The following is a 17,617-nucleotide window of genomic DNA, read 5'->3' on the forward strand; positions in this document are numbered from 1 at the left end:
GTGTGGCAGCACAGGGGGCTGTCCTCCCTCCCCTCAGTCATTGGACTAATGAGCCCAGCAGGGTCCTGGGGTCCACCTGATGTCTGAGTGCTTTGTGGGCTTGGTCCCAGCAGGAGGAGGGGGTCTCCCCAGCTGTCCCCTGGCCAGGCTCTGCTTTGAGGCCAGGCTGGCTTCTCACCACCCCCTTGTTGTGGGCTGCAGAGTGAGGCTGGCGGGTGTGCGCTGAACTTCGGGCCCCGTGGGAGCAGTGTGGTCACCATCCCTCGGGAGCGCCTGCAGGCTGGCGTAGAGTACACCTTCAACCTGACCGTGTGGAAGGCAGGCCGGAAGGAGGAGGCCACCAACCAGACGGTGGGTCTGGCCCACCCTCAGCCCTACCCTGGCAAGATGGAGCCCGAGGCCCCAGGGTGGGGTGGGGTGTGCCAAGGAGAGCAAAGCACACAGGGCCACCCACCCACAGATAGCACGAAACACCCTTTTTTAAGGTTTTCTATGTTTTAGTGCTCCTAGGGGCTGTTGGTTCTCTTCTAAGTTATTGCTTTTGATACAAACTCTATCTAAGGGAACGTCCTGCTCCAGCCTTGCTTCCTTCCAAACGGGCTACAGCTGCCCACCGAGTGCTAGGGGGTAGCACGGGCTCTAGGGACTTGTGAGAAATACACGGTCCCAACAGCACCAGAGGCCGACAGTGAGGAAACACGTCTCCTCCCCAGAGGGTGTGCTTGTTTCTGACAGGGATGGCCTCTTCTCACCCCTACATGAGCACACACTTGCACTCCCCTCCCCAGGACCAGCCAGGTAGGTCAGGACTACCATGCAGACAACCCCATGGCAGCCACTCCTGCTGCTGTTGGTCAGGGCATGCTGATGGGGGCAGGTGTGCCAGGTCTGGTGCCTGGGATGGGGGTGTGCGTCCCCAATGTGGGCCTCTCCCAACTCCCTACCTGGGGATGGGGGTCTGGCCAGAGGGGCCACATGGGGAGGTGGGAGCCCGGAGCAGGGTCCAGCCTGGCTCTACTTTCTGAGGTGGGCTCCACCTCCCCAGCCCGGGCATCGGAAACCTCAGACAGGGTGTGTAGAGCACAGCTGTCCTCACCCGTGTGTTCCTTCACTCCTCCGTCCCTTCATGCCTTCATTCACCTGTCCGTTCACAGGGTGGCACTTATCGAGTGCCTCCTGTCTACCAGGCCAAGGTGGGCCCTGGATGCTGCAGAAAATAAACCCAGCGCCATTCCTGCTCCTGCAGATGACTCCCCCACCCGATTGGGAGTCACAAAATCAGATGGATACACTAGGCAAGGCTGAGCCCACTGTCCCTTGGGAATCTGGACTTTGGGCTGAGTAGGAGTTAGCAAGGCCTAGAGAGGAGCTTTCCCAGCTGGGAGAACGGCATGTGTGAAGGGCAGAGGCCCAGCTCCTCCATGTGGCCCCCACGACCCCACCGCACTAGGCATCCTCGGGTCTGGGCCTCAGGACTGGAGGCCCCATCTCAGGGCTTGACCTCCCTGTAATCCCATCCTATCCCAGGTGCTGATCCGGAGCGGCCGGGTGCCCATTGTGTCCTTGGAGTGTGTGTCCTGCAAGGCGCAGGCAGTGTATGCAGTGAGCCGCAGCTCCTATGTGTACCTGGAGGGCCGCTGTGACAATTGCAGCGCGGGCTCCAAGAGAGGGGTGAGCCGGCGGGCGGCCTGGGGGTTGGGCCCGAGTGGGTGGGGCGTGGAGACCCAGCCCGGGTGGGTGGGGCGTGGAGGCGGGACCCAACGGTGGGGGAGTGTCCGGGCTGGCAGAGCGCCAGGCCCGCCTGAGCTGCTGGTTCGTCCCTGCCCCGCAGCGCTGGGCCGCGCGCACCTTCAGCAACGAGACGTTGGTGCTGGACGAGACAACCACGTCGACGGGCAGCTCGGGCATGCGGCTGGTGGTGCGGCGCGGCGTGCTGAGGGACGGCGAGGGCTACACGTTTACGCTCACGGTGCTGGGTCGCTCGGGCGAGGAGGAGGGCTGCGCCTCCATCCGCCTCTCCCCCAACCGCCCTCCGCTGGGGGGCTCCTGCCGCCTCTTCCCGCTCGACGCCGTGCGCGCCCTCACCACCGAGGTGCGCTTCGAGTGCACGGGTGAGTGCGGCTCGCGGCCGGGGCGGGGAGGCGCGGTGGGCTCGCCACGGGGCTGGGGGTCAGGGGAGGCCACTGTGACCCGCGAGGGGGCCCCAGTGACGCTGTGGAGGGCCCGCAGGCTGGCAGGATGCGGAGGACGTGGGTGCCCCACTGGTGTACTCCTTGCTGCTACGGCGCTGTCGCCAGGGCCACTGTGAGGAGTTCTGTGTCTACAAGGGCAGCCTCACTGCCTACGGGGCTGTGCTGCCGCCTGGTTTCGCGCCCCATTTCGAGGTTGGCCTGGCTGTGGTCGTACAGGACCAGCTGGGTGCCGCTGTGGTGGCTCTCAACAGGTGAGCCTGGGTCCGTGGGAACAGGGCCTGAGCGGGGTGGGAGTGGGACTGCTGCATGTTCACTCTCAGCTCTGCACGCAGGTCTCTGGCCATCATTCTGCCAGAGCCCCTTGGCTCCCCCGGGGACGGCCCCCTGGACCTCACTCTCTGGCTGTACAGCCTCACGGAGAGCATGCTGCCCCGGCTGCTGAGACAGGCTGACCCCCAGCACGTCATCGAGTACTCACTGGCCCTCATCACTGTGCTCAACGAGGTCAGTGTGGGGGGCTAGGAAGGCTCCTCCCTGTGTCTGCCCTCAGTGGGTGGGGGCCAGCCAGGCCAGTACTCCTGACTGGATTCTGGATCCTTGTAAAGGGCTTGTCCCCTGGCTCCCTATGGACTGACAGAATGCTTAACCTCCTTGTGATTCCTGCTCTCAGGAGCGCACCCCTCGGGGCCCTCCCGAGGGCCCGGCTTTCCTGCCTCACCTCACCTCTTCTTGTGCTCCTAGACCCAAAGGGGATCCTGGGAAAGCCCCCTTTTGCCTTTGAAGACACGGGGCTCCCATTGCTGCCTGTGTTATTTCTGGCAGCTGAGACAGCTCACATGGCGCCTGCCTTCCGGCGCTGCTAGTGGGCTGCCTGTCGCCCACTGATGGCTCCTCTGTGCCCACTGCCCGCAGTATGAGCAGGCCCTGGCCATGGCGGCACAGCCGGACCTCAGGCAGCAGCTTCGAGCCCAGATACGCAAGAACATCACGGAGACTTTGGTCTCCCTGCGAGTTGACACTGTGGACGACATCCAGCAGATCGCGGCAGCACTGGCCCAGTGCACGGTAGGATACCACCTTGCAAGCTTTTCTGGCCATCTGCCCGGCCATGTGCCCAACCTTGGTCCCAGTGTGAGCCACAGGTGTCACCCTGCAGGCTGGCCCAGGGAATAAGTAGCAGCCAAGGTGTTGGGAGGGCTAACATGAAGAGGCTGTTCTGTGCCCGTCAGGCCCCTGGTGTGGTCACCCCTGACCTGGCCTCTCCCACCCTGAGAGGCAGCCCACCACCCTTCTTGCCCAGGACTCAGCAATCAGTGGGGCTAGGCGTGGTCTTGATGGGGGGTGCTGTGTCCAGTGTGGCAGGGGATTGCTGCAGAGGCCCCAGCAGGGCAGACGGGAGGGGAGAGCCTTGCGGATGGGGTCGCCTTGTCTGCCACATGGTTTTCATGGCTGTGTGCATGGTCAAGGGTGGTTGGTGGGGCCATGTTACCTTAGACTTTGCCTGTGGGTGGGCAGGAGCCACGGAAGACCTCTCAGCAGGCAGGCACATGGGTGGAGCCACATCTGTGGTGGTTTCTCCAGCTGCAGCACAAAAGGGTGGTTTGGAAAGGCCTGATAGAGCTGGGGAGGCCATCCCAGAATCACGGCGAGTGTGACGGTGCCACTGAGCAGCCCCTAAGCCTGGCTCTGGTCAGCCGGGCTGGAGTGGGGTGGACACAGTGCCTGGGCTCCCTGCAGGTCTCCAGCAGGGAGCTCGTGTGCCGCTCGTGCCTGAAGAAGACGCTGCACAAGCTGGAGGACATGGTGCACATCTTGCAGGCTGAGACCACTGCAGGCACTGGGACGCCCACCACCATCGCCGACAGCATCCTCAACATCACAGGTGCGGCCAGGTGGGTGCGTGGGGCTCCTCTGACCTCTTCCACAACGTCCCCCCCGATCTCCCCTGGATCTCTTCCCCCATCCACAGGTGACCTCATCCACCTGGCCAGCTTGGATATGCAGGGCCCGCAGCCCTCAGAGCTGGGAGCCCAGCCGCCATCACTGATGGTGGCATCCAAGGCCTACCACCTCTCGTCGGACCTCATGTGCATCCTCATGCGCTCCCGGGTGCTCAACGAGGAGCCTCTGACCCTGGCAGGCGAGGAGATCACGGCACAGGGCAAGCGTTCAGACCCGCTGAGCCTGCTGTGCCAGGGCAACGCCTCAGGCCCTGGCTGCCACTTCTCCATCCCCGCGGCCTTCAGTGGGGCCCTGTCCAACCTTAGCGACGTGGTGCAGCTCATCTTCCTCGTGGACTCCAACCCCTTCCCCTTCGGCTACATCAGCAACTACACTGTCTCCACCAAGGTGGCATCTATGGCCTTCCAGACGCAGGCTGGCACTCAGATCCCTATTGGGCAGCTGGCCTCGGAGCGTGCCATCACTGTGAAGGTGCCCAACAACTCAGACCAGGCTGCCCAGGGCCACCGCGTCCCTGCCGGCTCCACCATCGTCCAGCCCCAGGCCTCGGTCAGCGTTGTGGTCGCCCCCGAGAACAGCAACCCCGAGGCTGGGCTGCACCTGCAGCTCACCTACACCGTGCTGAACGGTGGGTGCCGTGGGCTGGCACTCAGCGGCTGCGTCCTCCCCCTAGCCTCGGCCGGCCTGTGTGGGCGCAGCCAGGGGGTGGCCTGGGCGAGCAGGTGTTTCTTACAGACGAGCCGATTCATGGCCTTTGGTAAAGTCTGTCACCTGCTTCACAGGGTCCTAGGGCCTGGCCGGGGAGCAGTAGGGGGACCAGGCGCTGCCTCCAGCATGGAGGTTCCTCTGGCCCCATGCGGCAGGGAGGGCTCCCGGGCAGGTGTCTGACCCTGCACATTCCACCCGCAGAGCACTACCTGCCCAGGGAGCCCGAGCCCTACCTCGCTGTCTACCTGCACTCGGCACCCTGGCCCAACGAACACAACTGCTCGGCCAGCAGGAGGATCAGCCTGGAGGCGCTGGCAGGCAACGACCACAGGCCCTACACTTTCTTCATCGCCCCGGGGTGAGCATGTCCCCTGGCCTGGGAGGCCAGAGCCGGCCCACAGAAGGCCCGGGCATGGGCTGGTGCGCTGGGCTGGACGAGCTGACCCAGGCTTGGGTGTGGCTGGCGTCTGGGGGCAGGTGGACATGATCAGATCCGTATGTGCCAAGGCCACCAGGGCTCCCTGTGGGAGCAGGTGTGGCAACAGGATGACCAAGGAGCAGGCTGGGCCTGGCTACCCGCAGTGAGTGAGGCTGCAGCCGAGAGGTCTTTGGGCTGGAACTCCCCCTGACTCAGAGCCTCGAGTTGGCGGGTCTGGCATGATGCTCCTCCCGTTCCTCCCAGGACCAGAGACCCAGGCGGGAGTTACTACCTGAACCTGACCAGCCACTTCCACTGGTCGGCGCTGGATGTGGCTGTGGGCCTGTACACGTCCCTGTGCCAGTACTTTAGCGAGAAAGAGATGATGTGGAGGACGGAGGGGCTTGTGCCCCTGGAGGAGACTTCGCCCAGCCAGGCTGTCTGCCTCACCCGCCACCTCACCGCCTTCGGCGCCAGTCTCTTCGTGCCCCCCAGCCACATCCACTTCATCTTCCCCGTGAGTGCTGCTGTGTTCCTGGGTGGCTCAGGGTCCCCGGCTCCGTTGTTGGAGGGGGCGGGTGGACTGTGCCTCCTGGGCCTGACAGCTCTCTGCCCCCAGGAGCCAGTGTTGGGCATGAACTACGTCGTCCTGCTGACGTGTGCTGTGTGCCTGGTGACCTATGCAGTGATGGCCGTGGTCCTGCGTAAGCTGGACCAGCTGGACGTGAGCCGGGTTCGCGTCATCCCTTTCTGCGGGAAGGGGGGCCGCTTCAAGTACGAGATCTTGGTCAAGACTGGCTGGGCCCGAGGCTCAGGTGAGGGGACAGGCCACCCCATCCAGGTCCCCTGGCCGCTCTTGTCTGCTCTGTCTGGCCCCGCCCCCCGCATAGTGGTTATGATGATGAATGACACGGAGGAAGGGCTCGCTCTACCAGGTGCCGTGTGAAGTGGTAGCTTGTTAGTCTTCGCAGCGCCCTGTGCACATGCTGCTGTCCCTGAGCACGAGAGCGGCCCTGCGTGCATGAAGTAGGTGTGCAGCCACGCCGGCCGCCTCACTCTGCGCCGTAGAGCAGGGCCGACTAGCATGTGCACACTGTCAAAGTGGACTTGGTCGTTCACGCGGGAGTCATTGTTACACGGTAAGTTGTTATTGTGAGGACAATAGATCCTTTCAAGACATCAAACCCATGTCGGTTATAAATGTGTGGAGAAACACTGACACTGAGTGCAACGCAACGTAAAACATTGGACACACTGGGAATTAAAGTGTTTCTTTCCTTTGCGAAAAACTCGCCAGGAATGGTTTGAACAGCACACGATGTGGAGTAGGTGTCTGTTCCGTGCCGGGGTGGACAGACGTCCTCCTTCCAGCGCTTTACCGTTTGCACTCTCTAGACCACGAAACACCCCCGAGAATTCTTTTCACGTGAAGTTTTTTGCCAGCATCACTTGCTCTCCGGCATCCTCATTCTTTTTGTCTCGACCACTGTCGTTGTTTACGTCGGTAAGCTTGCTGTCACCAACGGCTCTCCACCGTCCTTGTGCCCGTGCCGCCTGTTTCCTCAGTGGTCCACTTCCCTTTGATTCAGTTTACTTACCATTTTTCATTTCTTTGCTGTGCTTTCGACTTAGTCAGCCAGTGCCCTCTTTCAGTGGCCCATTTTTGTAAAACTGCTTGTGGCTTTGTCACTGGGAGACAAGGAGGCAACACCCCCCCGGTTGGCAGTCTGTGGGGGAGGTGCTAGATACACAGTGACTCGTCACCACCGAGCTTTGGAAGAAGTGACCTAATGGGTCACTGATCAGGATGTGCCTTTGTTGTTTACGTGGCAGACTGAAGAGCTAGCGGCCAAGTTTATATTTTACGCAGTTACTCAGAGTGAACATACCACATGACGGACGTCTGACTCGTGCTGTTGGGGGCTGTGTGTAACGACCCGGGTAACGAGATCTGTGTGTGTCAGAGCTGTGCAGGCGAGGACGGCTACACTTGTTGAGTGAAGATCAGCAGAGGAAAAGATGTGCCTGGGGATATGTCTGGTGGGCAGCAAACAGTCCTGTCACCTCTCCTTCCGTCCTCCAGGGACCACGGCCCACGTGGGCATCATGCTGTATGGGGCCGACAGCCGGAGTGGCCACCGGCACCTGGATGGGGATGGAGCCTTCCAGCGCAACAGCCTGGACATCTTCCAGATCGCCACCCCACACAGCCTGGGCAGCGTGTGGAAGATCCGCGTGTGGCACGACAACAAAGGTCCGGGCTGCCCCTGCTGCCCCTGCACCCCGCCACCCACCCGCGCCCTGCAGCCCTCACCCGGCTCCCACCCCCCGCAGGGCTCAGCCCCGCCTGGTTCCTGCAGCACATCATCGTCAGGGACCTGCAGACGGCCCGCACCACCTTCTTCTTGGTCAATGACTGGCTGTCGGTGGAGACTGAGGCCAACGGGGGACTGGTGGAGAAGGAGGTGCTGGCTGCAAGTAAGGCCCCGCCCCTGGCGGCCGGTTAGGGGGCCCCGCCCCTCGGGCCTCCTGAAGCCCCTGCTGTGCCCTTCCCCAGGTGATGCAGCCCTGCGGCGGTTCCGGCGCCTCCTAGTGGCTGAGCTGCAGCGTGGCTTCTTTGACAAGCACATCTGGCTCTCCGTCTGGGACCGGCCACCTCGAAGCCGCTTCACCCGCGTCCAGCGGGCCACCTGCTGTGTCCTCCTCCTGTGCCTCTTCCTGGGCGCCAATGCTGTGTGGTATGGGGTCGTGGGAGACACTGCCTACAGGTGGGTGCCTTTGGGGAGCAGGATGACTCCCCTCTGCCCAACCTCTCCTGCCCCCTCCTGGCCTAACCCAGCCCCTGCCTCCTCTCTCCTGCCACACAGCACGGGGCCTGTGTCCAGGCTGATCCCCCTGAGTGTTGACACAGTCGCTGTCGGCTTGGTGTCCAGTGTGGTTGTCTACCCTGTCTACCTGGTCATCCTGTTCCTCTTCCGGATGTCCCGGAGCAAGGTGGGCAGGGGTTGGGGGCCATGGAGCTCCCGGAGGTGACGCGTGGCCTTGTTGCGTCTGCCGAGGTCTGTGCTGTTGAGTATGGCAGCCAAAGAGGGCAAGATCAGTGAAGTCAACAGGACAAGCCTTTTAGTTCGACTGGCCCAGGGAAAAAGAGAGAAACACAGACTGCTGACACGACAAGTGAAGGAGGGGACGTCACTGTCACCCCCACAGAAATACACACCCTGATCACAGGTGATCAGGGACAGCAGCGTGTTAGATGACATAGGAGAAATGGACAAGCTCCTAGAAAGACAAACTACCAAAACTGACTCAAGAAGAAAGAAATCTGAGCAGACCTAGAGCGAGTAAAGAGGTTGACTTAGTGATTTAAAACCTCCCACAAAGAAAAACCCAGAAGGCCTCACTAGTGAGTAGGCTGAGCAGCTGCCGAAGCATCAACACCAGCCCTTGACAAACTCAAACACAGACGGTGGAGGCAGCACTTCCTGACCCATCCCATGGGGCCAGTGCTGTCCTGCCACCAGCATCAAAGACGTCACAAGAAGGGGTCACTGCAGACTGCCGTCCTTTTGAATACACAGCAAAAATCCCCCACAAGACGTGGCAAATCAAATCCAGCAACTCATGAGAAGGGCTCACACGCCATGACCAAGAGGGACTTACCGCAGGAATCCAGTGCAGTCATTGTTAGTCATAGGCGGCTGTTTGTATTTAAATTAATTAAAATTAAATAAGATGAAAACTTTAGTTCTAAAGTTGCACGAGCCACACTTCAAGTGCTCCACGGCAGCACATAGCTAGTTGGTCCTGTAATGGACAGTGCAGATACAGAATGCATTGTTCCAGAATATTCTCTGGGATAGCACTAGTCTAGCCTCTGGCTGCTCTGGCTGAGGTAGCATGTCTCCCCAGAGCAGGAGCCAGAGCTGCCCCTTGCTGACTGCCCGCCTCTCCTGCAGGTGGCTGGGGGCGCGAGCTCCACCCCCGTGGGGCAGCAGGCACTGGACATCGACAGTTACCTGGACTCGTCCGTGCTAGACAGCTCCTTCCTCACCTTCCCAGGGCTCCGTGCTGAGGTGGGGGCTCCTCCGGGGCCCTGCCTGGGCTAGGGGGTCCTGCTGCCTCTGGGCAGCCCAGAGTGTGAGGCTCTCTCTGCAATTCCCAACAGGCCTTTGCTGGACAAATAAAAAGTGACTTATTTCTGGATGATTCTAAAAGGTGAGGGTTCCTAGAGAAAATGTGAGCCTTGGCGTAGGTCAGCCACACCTTGAGTGTGCCGAGGTATGGGTATCCGTGCTGCATGTACCTTGTTGTGTGTCCTCATCTGATGTTTGCTGGCCCTGTATGTTGTCACACACTGTCTGGGGGGTGTGCTGGATCAGAAGCCCTGTGTGTCCATGTGTGACTGGTCTTGGGGTACATATGCAGACGTGTCCCCCTGGGCTCCCCTTGCTGACCTGTGTCACCTATAGCCTGGTGTGCTGGCCATCCAGCGAAGGCACGCTCAGTTGGCCAGACTTGCTGAGTGACCCATCCATCGTGGGCAGCACCCTGCAGCGGCTGGCGCGGGGCCGGATGGGCCGCATGCTGGGCCCTGAGGAGGACGCTCTCTCCCTGGTCAGCCCCTCCTCACCTGCCAAATATTTCTCAGCTTCAGGTGAGCAGAGGCGGGGAGGGTGTACCCCCAGGTCCCCTGGGAAGGCTCCAAGGCTCGGGGTGGGAGGAGCCCATGCCCCCCGACACGTTCTGCTCCCTCTAGATGAAGACCTGATCCGGCAGATCCTGGCTGAAGGGACCAGCAGCCTGGCCCCTACCCAGGACACTCAAGTGGAAACGGATCTGCTCACTGGCCTGTGAGTGCCTGGCTGCTGGGGGTGGGGACGGTGGGGAGCCCAGGCCATGAAGCCCTCTCCCCGCCTGGGAGTGGCCTCGTGCTCTCCGGCCCTTGTCCCCCTGTGTGGGGCTGGGGCGACGTTGTCTGACCTCTGAGCCCCTCATCTGTTGAAAGGACTTCATGGGGTCGTCCGGGGCACAGTGAACTTTCCCTTTAGGGTGGCAGGAATGAAGGACATTTGAGAAGCAGAAAGGCAACCAGTGTGGAGCTGGCAGGGCCTGGCCGTGATGAGGAATCACTGGCAGGTTTTTAAACATCCCATTTTTTTCTTTTGAGACTATTCTGATTTTGTGTTTTTCAGAAGTTCTCAATTTCTTGGCTGGTTTCCAGTCTGGTAACACAGTTCCTGTAGAATGACCTCGTTCTCTTCCTCTCCTCTCTATGTGAACATCCACGTTTCCATTCCTTTTAACTCTCCTAATTTTCAAACAACCAAAAACTACTGAGATACGTGAACTGTCCCAGAACACAGAGAAAAAGGGAAAGTGTCTCAAATCGCTTTACAGAGTTAACCTTGACGTGATGGCATTTTTATGAAGAAATTGGCAATTGGGGGGCCGGCCCCGTGGCTGGGTGGTTAAGTTCGTGCGCTCTGCTTCAGCGGCCCAGGGTTTCGCTGGTTCAGATCCTGGGCACGGACATGGCACCACTCATCAAGGCTTGCTGAGGTGGTGTCCCACATGCCACAACTAGAAGGACCCACAGCTAAAAATATGCAACTATGTACTGGGGGGCTTTGGGGAGAAAAAGGAAAAATAAAATCTTTAAAAAAGAAAAAGAAAGAAATTGGCAATCGGTTAAAAAAATCTGTAATGTAGGGAAGTCCCGGAGTAGGATGACCACCCCCACACATCTCCAGCCCAGAGCCCTTCCTGAAGCCCAGGTTCAGATGTCTCATGGCCTGCTCGCCAGCTTCTCCTTGTGTGTGTTGAGTGCGCTGCGCAGACTGGACAGCAACAGAGGGCGCATGGTTTCCCCTCCCCTGCCACCCCTGTCTCAGAGAAGGGCAAGTGCACTCTCACTGATCAAGACAAAAGTCCTGGATTCATTCTTCTCTCTCTTTTTTAGGTGAATAAGATTGGCCCTGAACTAACATCTGTGCCAATCTTCCTCTATTTTGTATGTGGGACGCCGCCACAGCATGGCCTGATGAGTGGTGTGCAGGTCCATGCCCAGGATCCGAATATCCAAACCCCGGGCTAATGAAGTGGAGTGTGTGAACCACACTAACCACTATGCAACCAGGCTGGCCCCTGATTCCTCTCTTTCTGTCTCCTTCCTCACACAAAGGCCTTCAGATTCTTTCAGCTACTTTTCATATCCAGAGTCTGACCCTTCTCTGCACCTGTCCTTGCACCTTCCATTCAGATGTCATCTTCTGCCTCGAACATTCAGGGCCAGCTCAGCGGAGTCTGTTCTGGGCTGGAGAGAGCCTGCTCCCTGCGGCAGGTGCTGTCCTGTCCTCCTGGGGCACTGGTTAGCTATCCCTGCATAAGGGGTTATCCCAAAACTCACTGCTTACAACTCAGGTGGCAGGCACATTGGCACTGGCTGCTGGTGGGACCTCTCTGCTCCTCCCTATCTGGACCTCACCACTGGGCTGTTTGAGCATCCTCACAACTTGACACCTGCTGTCCCCAGAGTGACTGGTCCAAGAGAGCAAGGCAGAAGTCACAGTGTCCTTTATGGCCCAGCGCTCTTAGCCACACACTGTCATTTCCACAAATATCGTCTTGTTACACTGTGGGAAGGGACTCTGCAGGAGTGTGATGCCAGGAGGGAAGTGTCATTGGGGCTATCTTGGAGGCGGCCCACCGCACTGGGCGCACTCCTTACACTGCTCCAGCAGTCCAACCCCACCCTCCCTCTGCCACCCACTTCCCTTGGGCGGCAGCCTCCTCACTCCTCCACCTTGTCTTTCATTTCTGCTGCTCCCTCTGCCCAGTGTTCCTCCCCAAGACACGTCCTTCAGGTCTCCAGTGAAATGCTGCCTAATCCGAGCCCTCCCGCCTGCCTTATGTAAACAGTAAGGGTGGCAACGGGGCCCACGCACGTGCACACAGGCCTCAGTCTCCCTGTCTTCTGCTTCCTGCACGTTGCTTTGTTCATGCTTGTCATCTGCTGTCCCCCCAGCACGGACACATTACAAGTGCACGGGCTGTTCCCTTTACTCAGAGCCTAGAACAGGGCCTGGCATTGAGCAGGGGCTCAGCACCCATGTTGAGAGACTGAAGGAATCAGTGAGCACTGTGCACTCACAGCCTTTGCGCTCATGCACCCTAGAGTCCAGTGTAAAAGTCTGTCTTCTGTGCTGTGTCTTCCATGTGATCCTAATACGGCATGTTTACATCCACGTGTAAAAGGTAAACACGCACACATGGGAGACTGCAGATAACCAGTAACTGCTGTTCCTCGCGTGATGGACATGCTGATACGAAATCTCCCTTCTCCATGTATCATTACCCTACTTCCTAGTGATTGCTTACGCTACTTTTATAATCAGAAAAGCCAATTTCGAGAAAAAACATGCATTCATTTGCTCTCGTACCTGTGATCTCCCACCTCCATAAGTGGTGGTGCCTTTATTCTCCAGCAGATGCACAAACCAGGCCCAGCGAAGGCGGCCCAGCGGCGGGCACACGCTGCGGTCTGCGCTGTCGTCATCAGTGGACGTGATGAGGGCGCAGCCGCACAGGCAGGCCCCCTCCTCAGCGCTGCCTGTCCTCGGCTTGCTTCCCTCTCGGCCTTCTCCCTGCTTGTTTCCTCTGGCTCCTGCAGCTCCCCTTTCTTTGGAGCAGCTCTGGAGCCGGAGGCTTGGTGGCACCGTGAGAGACAAGCACATGTCTGGGCTGTACAGAGCGCTGTGTACTCTTGGAATTTGAAAGGCATACACACATTTCCTTGTCTGGAAGTTAGTCTGAGGTTATACAACTGCATCAGAGCATGGCCCTTTGTGTAACGTGTGTGCTCGCGTAACTGTGCACGCATGCATAACGTGTGTGCGTGAGGGGACATGGGGAAAGCTGTGAGGCACAGGGAGTGCTTGTGGGTATGACTTCAGACCTAGTCATAGTTTCCTGGCATGAAGAGCAGGCAGGGGGATGAGGCTGGAGGCTGCCAGAGTCGCACTGTGAGAGGCGATGGCCACTGGAGTGGAGGCTGGACAGGACAGGGATGGAACAGGTCACAGAGATGTGGGGCAAGGACTTTGTGATGGAGAGAGCAGGAAGTGAGGGGGAGAGGAACAGAGACTTCCTGGTCTGAGGAGCAGTGTGGGTGTTGGGGCCCCTCCCTGGAGCTACTGGTAGTGGTCTGAGCCCCAGCACCACATCCACCCTGGTTTGGGGCAGTGTCCTCTCTCTCCACAGATGGGGGGGCCCTGCACAGATGAGCTTGGCTGCACAGCACACCCTCAGGGCAGCGTGTGGGCTGAGGAGTGAGTGCTGGTCGCTTCCCTCTCCTGTGCTTCAGGTCCAGCGCTCCTGGGGAGAGGACTGAGGCGTTGATGCTGCAGAGGCTGGGGGAGAGGGGGCTGCCCAGCCCGGGCCTGACCTGGGAACAGCCCCAATGGGCAAAGCTCTCTAGGACAGGTGCGCTTGTGTGTCCCCAGGACGCCCGTCCCTGCCCCTCCTTCTGGGCCACTGGTCACCTGTCTCTCTTTCCCCAGGGCTGGTGGAGGGTCTGCGGAAGCGACTGCTGCCGGCCTGGTGTGCGCCTCTGGCCCACGGACTCAGCCTGCTCCTGGTGGTTGTGGCTGTGGGGGTCTCGGGATGGGTTGGTGCCACCTTCCCCCCTGGCGTGAGTGTCATGTGGCTTCTCTCAAGCAGCTCTAGTTTCCTGGCTTCATTCCTCGGCTGGGAGCCACTCAAGGTGAGTGGGATGCAGGGGGGCCAGGCTGCCAGTCTCTGGCACTCTCAGGCCCCTCTGATGCCACCCCTGGTCCAGGTCCTGCTGGAAGCCCTGTATTTCTCACTGGTGGCCAAGCGGCTGCACCCTGATGAGGATGACACCCTGGTGGAAAGCCCAGCCGTGACACCCGTGAGTGAGCGTGTGCCCCGTGTGCGGCCCCCCCACGGCTTCGCACTCTTCCTGGCAAAGGAGGAGGCCCGAAAGGTCAAGAGGCTGCACAGGATGCTAAGGGTGAGCTCAGGCAGCGGCCAGCGCCTCCCCTCCGTCTCCTGACTCCTGGCCAGTGCAGCATCTTCCTAGAGGTCCCACCTTCCTCACACACCTCACACACACCCCTTCCTGACCCCGGAAGGCCCTCCCCCATGCAGCCCCTGCCCCAGCTCCCTCCCATCACCCCAATTCCTACTGCCCTACTCCTTGCTGTGCCCCTTCTCATGCCCAGCTCAAATGCCACTCCTGCCTGGCCTCACAGTGCCCTGGGCCTGGCTTCCTTGGCCTTCGGTGGACTGCGTGAAGCCCCCAAGCAGAGCACTGGCCCTAAGGTGTCTGTGCTGCCCTCCCTTAGCGCCAGGCACCTTGGCCGTGGGCAGTTTGCTGCCCAGTTGTCCGGAAGTCCTGTTCTGTTATGATGGGCCAGGCGATACTGGCTCACCCCAGGGCCGTTCCTGCCCCCCAGAGCCTCCTGGTATACATGCTTTTCCTGCTGGTGACGCTGCTGGCCAACTATGGGGACGCCTCATGCCACAGCCACGCCTACCGCCTGCAGAGCGCCATCAAGCAGGAGCTGGACAGCCAGGCCTTCCTGGCCATCACTCGGTATGGATGCCCCTCTACACACGCACACATCTGTCTGCTGGGCCAGGGCAGTGCTGATGCCAACCTGGGCCCACCTTGATCCTGCCTTTGGTCCCACCCAGCCCCCAGGGGACACTGGGAAGCCTCTCCATACATTTTTGGTCACTGTAAGTGGAGTGGGTGCTGCTGGCAATGTGTAGAGACCAGAGATACCGCTGAACATTCTAGTGCCCAGGACAGCCTGAGAAAAGAGTTGTCTGCCCCCAGATGTCAGTAGGCGGCGGCTGAGGCACCCGAGTCTTGCCTCGCCCCCGTGGGCTGGGCTGGGGCTGTGGTAGCAGTGCTCTTTCTGGGCACTGACGCCCCCTGGGCGCGGTGAGCTCAGAGGTGGAGCATGTGACTTTGTCTGGTGTGGGCAGGTCTGAGGAGTTCTGGCCGTGGATGTCCCACGTGCTGCTGCCCTACATCCACGGGAACCAGTCCAGCCCAGAGCTGGGGCCCCCTCGACTGCGGCAGGTGCGGCTGCAGGAAGGTAAGCTGGGGAGGGGCGCTCTGGTGCTTATCCCGCTCTTTTCCAAAGAAGCCTTTGGCTGGGTTCTGGTTCCAGTTTGCTAGCTGTGTAACCTTTGCTCTTTCTCTGCCTCGGTTTCCTTATCTGTGAGACAATGACATCTATCTTCTGGGTTCTGGGAGCATTTGGTGAGAATGTGTAGAGCCCGGCCCAGGTGCTCCTGGGATGGTGGTGCTTATTCCTGGCCCCTCTGCTTTCAGCCCTCTGCCCGGACCCTCCTGGCTCAGGGGCACATCTGTGCTCAGCAGCCTCAGGCGGCTTCAGCACCGGTGACTACGGCATTGGCTGGGGGACTGTTGCCCACAATGGCTCTGAGACGTGGGCCTACTCGGTGCCTGACCTGCTGGGGTGAGCACAGGGGGCCCAGGGTTCTAGGGAGGCAGGGAGAGGGGAGTTCTCCAGAGGCGCCCTGGTTCCTGCTGGGCTGGCTGTCAGTGTCCTCTCACCTGCAGCGTCTGGTACTGGGGCTCGTGCGCCGTGTACGACAGCGGGGGCTACGTGCAGGAGCTGGGGCTGAGCCTGGAGGAGAGCCGCGCGCAGCTGGGCTTCCTGCAGCTGCACAACTGGATCGACAACAGGTGGGCGCTCAGTCCCCTCCCGGCCACATGCACATCAGTCACACCGGCCCTCGGCGACCCCTCTCGGCAGTGGTCACAGTTCACACCCACCCCCAGCTTTGCCGCTCCGGATCATTCCGCGAAGTGGTCTAACGAGGCTCACTCACTCCTCACCACGCCGCGGCCTCCCGTCCTCCCAGCCCGCGCAGCTCCCGCCCCTTCCTCCGTGAAGGCGCACTCCCCGCTTCCCCGTGCCTTCCACGCAGGAGCCGCGCCGTGTTCGTGGAGCTCACGCGCTACAGCCCGGCCGTGGGGCTGCACGCCGCCATCACGCTGCGCCTCGAGTTCCCCGCCGCCGGACACGCCGTGGCCGCCCTCAGCGTCCGCCCCTTCGCGCTGCGGCGCCTGAGCGCCGGCCTCTCGCTCCCGCTGCTCACCTCGGTGGGTCCCGGCCCGCCCGGCCGCCCCGGGCTGCCTCGCCGCGCCACGCCAAGCCACGCCCACTCCGCGCTGCCCCGCCCACCTCTGACTGCCCCGCCCCAGCGCGTCACCGCCCCTGCCCCGCCCATTCCGGCTGCCACGCCCTCCTGACTGCCCCCGCCCCCACGTGGTTCCGCCCTGGCCCCGCCCACCCCTGGCCGCCTCGCCCCTCCGCCTACGTCCTTCCTTGACCCCGCCCCGGCCCGCAGGTGAGCCTGCTGCTGTTCGCGCTGCACTTCGCTGTGGTCGAGGCGCGCGCCTGGCGCAGGGAGGGGCGCGTACGCGCAGCGCGGCCCGGGGCCTGGGCGCGGTGGCTGCTGGTGGCGCTGACGGCGGCTGCAGCGCTCGTGCGCCTGGCCCAGCTGAGCGCCGCCGACCGCCAGTGGACCCGCTTCGTGCGCCGCCGCCCGCGCCGCTTCACCAGCTTCGAGCAGGTGGCGCAGCTGAGCGCTGCAGCCCGAGGGCTGGCTGCATCGCTGCTCTTCCTGCTCTTGGTCAAGGTGAGGAGGGCTGGGCCGGCGGGCGGGCGGGCGGGCGGCCGGGGGTGGGTCGGCTGACGCCTGTTGCCCACAGGCCGCCCAACAGCTGCGCTTCGTGCGCCAGTGGTCGGTATTCGGGAAGACGCTGTGCCGGGCCGTGCCGGAGATGGTGGGGGCAGCCTTAGGCCTGGTGGCACTCGCCGTGGCCTACGTCCAGCTCACCGTTCTGGTAAGTGACTGTGGGGCCGTCGGAGGGCGGCTTAGCCCGGGTCGCACCCCTCACTGTGCCACCTTCCCCGCAGCTGGTCTCCTCCTGCGTGGACTCGCTTCGGAGCACCGCCCAGGCCCTCTTGGTGCTGTGTCCTGGGGCTGGGGGTCCCGCTCTGTGCCCTGCCGAGTCCTGGCGCCTGTCCCCCCTGCTGTGTGCAGGACTCTGGGCCCTGCGGCTATGGGGTGCCCTGAGGCTGGGAGCCATCCTTCTGAGGTGGCGGTACCACGCTCTGCGAGGCGAGCTCTACCGCCCCGCCTGGGAGCCGCAGGACTACGAGATGGTAGAACTGTTCTTGCGCAGGCTGCGCCTCTGGATGGGCTTTAGCAAGGTCAAGGAGGTGGGTACGGCCCAGTGGGGGGGAGAGGGACACGCCCTGGGCTC

General features: G+C 61.3%; 1 protein-coding gene across 3 annotated transcripts in view; it reads left to right on the forward strand.

The window, feature by feature from the left end:
* PKD1 (polycystin 1, transient receptor potential channel interacting) overlaps positions 1-17,617 on the forward strand; it is a 46,390-nt gene that overhangs the window by 27,184 nt on the left and 1,589 nt on the right. The window contains exons 16-45 of one of the 3 annotated variants that reach the window (XM_044746641.2): positions 202-351; positions 1,528-1,671; positions 1,832-2,111; positions 2,230-2,443; positions 2,525-2,696; positions 3,105-3,257; positions 3,930-4,074; positions 4,162-4,782; positions 5,064-5,220; positions 5,545-5,797; positions 5,900-6,095; positions 7,364-7,534; positions 7,615-7,758; positions 7,838-8,048; positions 8,148-8,274; positions 9,240-9,356; positions 9,449-9,498; positions 9,753-9,937; positions 10,040-10,133; positions 13,646-13,764; positions 13,842-14,044; positions 14,120-14,314; positions 14,760-14,899; positions 15,298-15,410; positions 15,650-15,797; positions 15,902-16,027; positions 16,273-16,447; positions 16,696-16,986; positions 17,060-17,194; positions 17,268-17,573. In XM_044746641.2, coding sequence (XP_044602576.2) covers positions 202-351; positions 1,528-1,671; positions 1,832-2,111; positions 2,230-2,443; positions 2,525-2,696; positions 3,105-3,257; positions 3,930-4,074; positions 4,162-4,782; positions 5,064-5,220; positions 5,545-5,797; positions 5,900-6,095; positions 7,364-7,534; positions 7,615-7,758; positions 7,838-8,048; positions 8,148-8,274; positions 9,240-9,356; positions 9,449-9,498; positions 9,753-9,937; positions 10,040-10,133; positions 13,646-13,764; positions 13,842-14,044; positions 14,120-14,314; positions 14,760-14,899; positions 15,298-15,410; positions 15,650-15,797; positions 15,902-16,027; positions 16,273-16,447; positions 16,696-16,986; positions 17,060-17,194; positions 17,268-17,573 — 5,535 coding nt within the window. Of the gene's footprint in view, positions 1-201; positions 352-1,527; positions 1,672-1,831; positions 2,112-2,229; positions 2,444-2,524; positions 2,697-3,104; positions 3,258-3,929; positions 4,075-4,161; positions 4,783-5,063; positions 5,221-5,544; positions 5,798-5,899; positions 6,096-7,363; positions 7,535-7,614; positions 7,759-7,837; positions 8,049-8,147; positions 8,275-9,239; positions 9,357-9,448; positions 9,499-9,752; positions 9,938-10,039; positions 10,134-10,475; positions 10,940-13,645; positions 13,765-13,841; positions 14,045-14,119; positions 14,315-14,759; positions 14,900-15,297; positions 15,411-15,649; positions 15,798-15,901; positions 16,028-16,272; positions 16,448-16,695; positions 16,987-17,059; positions 17,195-17,267; positions 17,574-17,617 lie in introns of those variants that run through there. The other 2 variants (XM_070485209.1, XM_070485210.1) reach the window with 2 other exon arrangements.

This window comes from Equus asinus, chromosome 14 (genome assembly GCF_041296235.1).
Source record: "Equus asinus isolate D_3611 breed Donkey chromosome 14, EquAss-T2T_v2, whole genome shotgun sequence".
Classification (NCBI taxonomy): Eukaryota; Metazoa; Chordata; class Mammalia; order Perissodactyla; family Equidae; genus Equus; species Equus asinus.